General features: G+C 40.2%; 1 protein-coding gene across 2 annotated transcripts in view; it reads right to left on the bottom strand.

The window, feature by feature from the left end:
* Positions 1-3,030: 3,030 nt before the first annotated feature.
* Positions 3,031-6,000, bottom strand: part of LOC115105597 (solute carrier organic anion transporter family member 2B1-like) — a 28,429-nt gene continuing 25,459 nt past the window's right edge. For both annotated transcript variants that reach the window (XM_029627812.2, XM_029627811.2), the window contains 2 exons: positions 5,789-5,909; positions 3,031-5,569 (listed from right to left, as the gene is read on the bottom strand). In XM_029627812.2, coding sequence (XP_029483672.1) covers positions 5,383-5,569; positions 5,789-5,909 — 308 coding nt within the window. In that variant the 3' untranslated portion in view covers positions 3,031-5,382. The remainder of the gene's footprint in view (positions 5,570-5,788; positions 5,910-6,000) is intronic.

Genomic DNA, 6,000 nt, shown 5'->3' with positions numbered 1-6,000 from the left:
TCTGTTTGTCTGTCTGACTCCATAGAGGGAGTTGTATAACTTAATCCAGTTGACATACAATAGCTGCTTCTAGTAAAGGGTTATTTTGGAAAGAAATTGGACTCTTGGATGTTCTTTCTTTAGCTATTGTGCTGGTAAACAAAATTAAAGGACGAACACAAACATATGTTTGTTTATCTTATGTTGCATAATTTGAAATTGTGTTTTTTACATTGGATAAAGAGCTACAAAATTGTATTTCATACACTGCATTTGAGGAGCAATGGGAAAGTAATTCTGCTTTGAAAGTTGATTAACTTAACCTCACTTTTGAGAAAATGGCCTTTGAATGTTTTGGTACCTACTGGAGAGCTGCTCATTGTCTACACCCATTCAGCATCATTCACACCCTCTTAAGCTTTAGCCGAGCGTTCTGTCCTAACAACGACGACAACAGTCAAGCACCCAAGCTAACGTTGGCTAACTACTTCCAGACACAAATGAGAGAACAGCTCACATATCACCTTTGACATTGTCCGCAAGCTTGAGTTCTTTTGCATACAAATCATACAATGATGGAAAGACCTGTGTGTTGTCCTTCTTATTGCAGACAGAAGAGCTCCAACTTTTTAATCATAGCCCCAATTTTGTCCCGCACATTGAATATAGTTGCGGAGAGTCCCTGAAATCCTAGATTCAGATCATTCAGATTAGAAAAAAACAGCTGTCAGGCATTCCCTTGGCAGCAAAGCCTCTCGGTGGATGCTGCAGTGTACCCAAGTGGCGTCGGGAGCAACTGCTTGCACGCGCGTTACCACTCCACTATGTCTCCCTGTCATGGCTTTTGCACCATCAGTACAGATACCAAAAATGGTAGCAGCTATGTTTGGCTACTTATGGACCGTTAGTGGAATTCCCGCGATAGAGTAACGGTTAATGTGATTGGATGTTAATTATTTGACTAGGCTACCTGTATTTGACATTGTGTTGTTATTTCGCTGAACACCTAGATGGCTTAATTTTATTTTTGGCAGTGAAACGAGGCGATTTAGGCACGGGAATAAAACTCACCCAAATGTATAGCCCCATCTGACATTATAAATGTACTGTTTGAAAATGTGAAGAGATTAATTTTTATTTGGCATACCCCTGACGGCATTGCGCGTACCCCAGTTTGGGAATACCTGTACTACGTGATACATAAAAAAAGCCATGTTAGACAGGATTACCTACACATACTGACCAACTCAAATAGACAGAAGCGAGCTATATGGCAAACCAATCCGAACGCCTCTCTCGGCATGTCCAGCCCACTCATTATCTCAGCCAATCATGGATAGGAGGTTGCTGTTTTTTTTCTGTGGCTAAACCAACTAGGCTTGTAATTTAACAATTGTATTCATATTTACATGGCATACAAGTATGTTATTAAGGCACATGGAAGTTCACATGTTCCAGAAGGCATTTCTACCAAAAAACGCATTTTGATAAAAAGAAATGTACGTTCAAATGCCTCTCCTGTGAAGTAGTGACGTGGAACATACGCCTAGCTTTCTGGAACGGGTCACATATACTCTTCTCATTCTTCTCTGTACGTTAGAGCATCTTTCAAATTAAACATAGATGAAGAGTATGTGTGTGTGTGTGTGTGTGTTTTGCATGAAGTCATGTTTCTTGTACGAGCTGATTCGAAATACATTTTCCATGTTTGGGAAGAGATTCCTGTGGCCACAGTAACTCTCCCCAGAACAAACACAGCCTGAAAGACATCAGTCGCTGATTAGAGGGGAACAATTAAAAATGCAGTGGAACTGGCTTCGAGATCCAGAGTTAAGTTTGAAGGCGTGAATCATGACTCACTCGCTCTCTCCATGCCACCCCTCTCAGGCCCCCATTGTGGCCACTAGAGGGAGCCCTTTATCACGGACAGCGCTGAGGAGGCAGAGAGAGAACAGGAGGAGAGTAATTCATAGTAATTCATATCCCTGTCAGTAAACATGGTTAACCTTTGGCTTTAAACCATTCACCATTTCACAACTTCATGTTTTCATAGCACTATGGGTCAGATTGTCTGTAAGAGGAAGTCGCACATGCACGAACACACAGACAGAGGAAGTCGCACACGCACGAACACACAGAGGAAGCAGTGTGCAGACATGGGATGCAGTTTCACAATGGAATAAAATAAGGGGAGATGTGAATGAGGTAAAGATTAGTCTGTGTACATAGACTAAAGAGGAGAATTCTGACAAATGATTTGAAGACAGTTGACAGACGCGCTCGCCAGCACACCTCTGTGACTAGCTGACTGGTCATTAAGGGATCAGAGATAAATAAAATACAATTTGTATACGTTCAATTACTTATGCAGAAGTAATACATGTATACAAATGTAATTTAACTTATGCCCAAAAAACCTTTACCCTAGGATACTTTAACTGGTGACTAACCGGGAGATTGAATTGCATTTATCAGGTCACTACAGTCCCTGGTTCGAATCCAGGCTGTATCACATCCGGCCGTGATTGGGAGTCCCATAGGGCGGTGCACAATTGGCCCAGCGTTGTCCGGATTTGGCCAGGGTAGGCTGTCATTGTAAATAATAAGAATTTGTTCTTAACTGACTTGCCTACTCACTCACTCACTCACTCACTCACACTCCCCTATACCCCAGCATAGTGTTCTGGAAGCAGCAGTGTTAGAGCCAGCCAGCAGACACACTCACAATTCAAGAATGATGTGTCTCTCTGAAATGAAAACAGGAATTGGGACTTTGCCTTTTGACTCTGTGGGACATGGCAGGACTCCCAGATGTTAACTCTGATATTCTGAGATTCAGGTGCATTCAGATATCAGATATATCAATGTTAGGGAGGTCTTGGCAGGTCCACACACACAATCGTTCATGTATCAGCTTGTGTCACCCCATACCTGTTTAAGACAGTAAGTCAGCAAGACACAGTTCATCTATGAAGTAAAAACATGCCATCTCCTGCCAGGACTCCTTGACACAACCTTTTCTGCAGTGAAAGGATGAGGACTGAACATGTCTGTTGATAGAGTTTATTTACCTTGTGTATCATCACTCAGGATGGCAGTTATAAATGCTTGGCTCAGGTTTCACAACATCCCCGCCCCATCTCCACCTCCCTCCTCACGCTCCCCTTGGAGAGCAATGCCCCTCTTCCATGTCACATGGGTTCACATTAGTTCATTACATGCATGATTTCTTCCCTGTTTGGAAAGGGCCTTTGAACTCACAATGCTTGCCTACCATAACTCATTACATGACAAGAGCAATGGAGAAACAGATGCATTGTGTGGAATTGTCCATCAAATAAAAATTCCACTTTATATAATGTAGTGAAAATATTTATATATTTTTCTTCACAGGATAAGATTATAAGCATGATATATTATTGGAGTTGTATATATGTAAGGCGCCTCCTCAATCTATAATGATCATTTTCTTTGAAAGTATACGTTCAAGTATGCGTTGTTTACAAAGGACAAAAAGTTTGTAAAAAATCTGTAGAAAAATATATGGTATATAAAAATGGTATAAAAACAACCAACATCTGAAGACCATTAGTTTGGTAAGTTTGGTTATCTTAATGCTCTCTTTGGTCTGATAACGCTGATCTTCAGTTCATAGATCAGGTGTCTCCTGTAATACTCACTATAGGTAGAGATTACCCTCTAGAGGTCTAGGATCAGCTTATAGCAGTTTATCCTCCCCAAGTCCTAACCTTAACTATAAGAGGTATAGAAAAAGATCTGACCCTGTTTCAGTGGATCCCAGAGAATGACATGCTATAGTAAACGTACCATGGCTCAGATACAGCACTTGCTGTACACATTATTACAGTCAGTTTGGGCGCAGTAATGGTGTACCTTCTCTATGCCCAGTTTTGGGAGAAGGGAACTATGTAGTTCAAGCAGTAATTGAAATACATTTTGCAGTGGCTTGGTGTTACTTGAACTAAATTAAAATATGGTAGTATTTTTAGTAGGTAACTAGAAAGGTATAGGATAGCCTGAACATGTGACAGTTGGTTTGGTGTTTCTAGCTTGAATGGTTCAAGGGTTACTGTTGGTGAGGTATTTTATGCTAATTTGAATAGTTCTAGTTAATACGCGTTTTAAGAATTGGAAGTTATGATAGTCTGAACATGTGACAGTTGGTTTGGTGTCTCTAGTTTGAATGGTCTAAGAGTTACTGCTGGTGAGTTATATGCAAATGTGGGACACATTCATGTAGTTATAGTTAATGATTTTAAAGTATTTGAAGTAGGTATAGTCAGGATGTTTTAAAGTTGGTCTTGTAGCTTAGCTTAACTGGCCAAGGAACTGGTTTATTTTGATAAGCTACCCCTGTATTCCTATGCTTCTCATTTAAACTCATGTTCATTTTTGCACATTTATATTTAAAGTATACATATTTTAAGAACATCCTTTGACAGGAAATCTAAGTTGGGTCAGTCTGAACATTTCAATGTTGGTTTGGAGTTAATAGCTTAATAGAGATGCATTTTCCATTGAAATGCATTGGGAGCTCATTTAAATATTGATATGGTTCAAAAGGTATAAATGTTATCAAAAATATTTTTCTCAAGCAACCCCAGTTGGGGCAGTCTGGGCATTTGGAAGTTGGTTTCGTGTTAAATCGTTTAAGCTCGAGCGGCCTAAGAAATCAAATAATAATAATATGAGTATGTAAGAAATCTAGAGTTGCACACCTAATTACTTTTTGCCATGTAGGGGTGTAGTTAACTACTGGAACTACACCCTACTCTTTTTCAAAAATAAAATGGGTGATGTAATCAATAATTTCGTTTTTTCTGCATCACACCTGTCTAATTTTTTTTTTTCATTTAGCAAACAAGCTTATTCAAAATTGATTCATTTTTGTACTGGTCCACCATGGGAATCAGACCCCCAACCCTGGCATTGCAAGCACCATGCTCTACCAATTGAGCCACACATGACTTAATTCTCACTTGCCTATATGTGTTTAATAGGCAAATGACACATTCTGTTGATACCCCAAAGTGATGTGTTATTGCAACTGGTAGTCTATGACATTTCAGATGTCATTTTTATTTTTATAAATTTTCACTAAGTAGTTTGGATGTAGTGAACTCCTTTTTCAAAGTAACTTTAGTTTAATAAAACTATATCTTTTTGTTAAAGGGTAGCTTTAGTGTAACTTAACTTCTTCCAGTGTGAAGTAATTGCTAGCTTGGTAACCTATATTTTCAGAGTAGCTTCCCCAACACTTTCGAAGCAGCTCTCATTTCTGTAGTCTTCATCGTGACCCTCTGGGGGATAGAAATAGACTTTCTACGCAGTTCGCAATTCAGTTCTTTCTTTTTACTTTTCTCCTTCTCTATCAGGCCTCTCTCATGCTGCCATATTCTGCAATTCTTTGGAGGCGGTGTTCTTGTCTGGACTCTGCTCTCTGTCAATCATAGTGTATCCCTGTCCTGCCTGCTTGCCTTGTTTTCCTGCCCTATGTCTCAGGACCAGGAGGGAGAGCAGGAAGCAGACAAACGCTCCGGTGACAAAGAATGCCTGCAGACCCAGGAACCTGCACACAGAAGAGAGGAGGGAATATCAGACATACTGTATACTCTATAACAGGCCTGGATCTAAGAAATACAGTATTGGAAATACTTTTAAATACTTGAACTGTGTTTGATTTAGTTTGCCTGGTAAAATGGTCCGTAACAACTCTATGCTAAATCAAGCGCATCTCAAATACTTTTCTAGTATGGTTGACATGGCTGACATGTCTGTTGGCTCTTGCCTCTGTCTGAAGAGGTCCATGTTGTAGTAGTGACAGGACGTGTTCCTCCCACACTTCTTCCCCCAGATGATACAGGTGGTGTCTATGGCAGTGCCATACAGAACTGGGGCTGGCAGGAACGCTGGAGACACACATACACAGAATTATAAACACACATCCATGCACGCACGCACACACACAGACATGCATGCACACACTGTGTAAACATAGAT

The sequence above is a fragment of the Oncorhynchus nerka genome, linkage group LG22 (assembly GCF_034236695.1).
Source record: "Oncorhynchus nerka isolate Pitt River linkage group LG22, Oner_Uvic_2.0, whole genome shotgun sequence".
Lineage (NCBI taxonomy): Eukaryota > Metazoa > Chordata > Actinopteri > Salmoniformes > Salmonidae > Oncorhynchus > Oncorhynchus nerka.
This window is presented reverse-complemented; position numbering and strand designations above follow the sequence as displayed.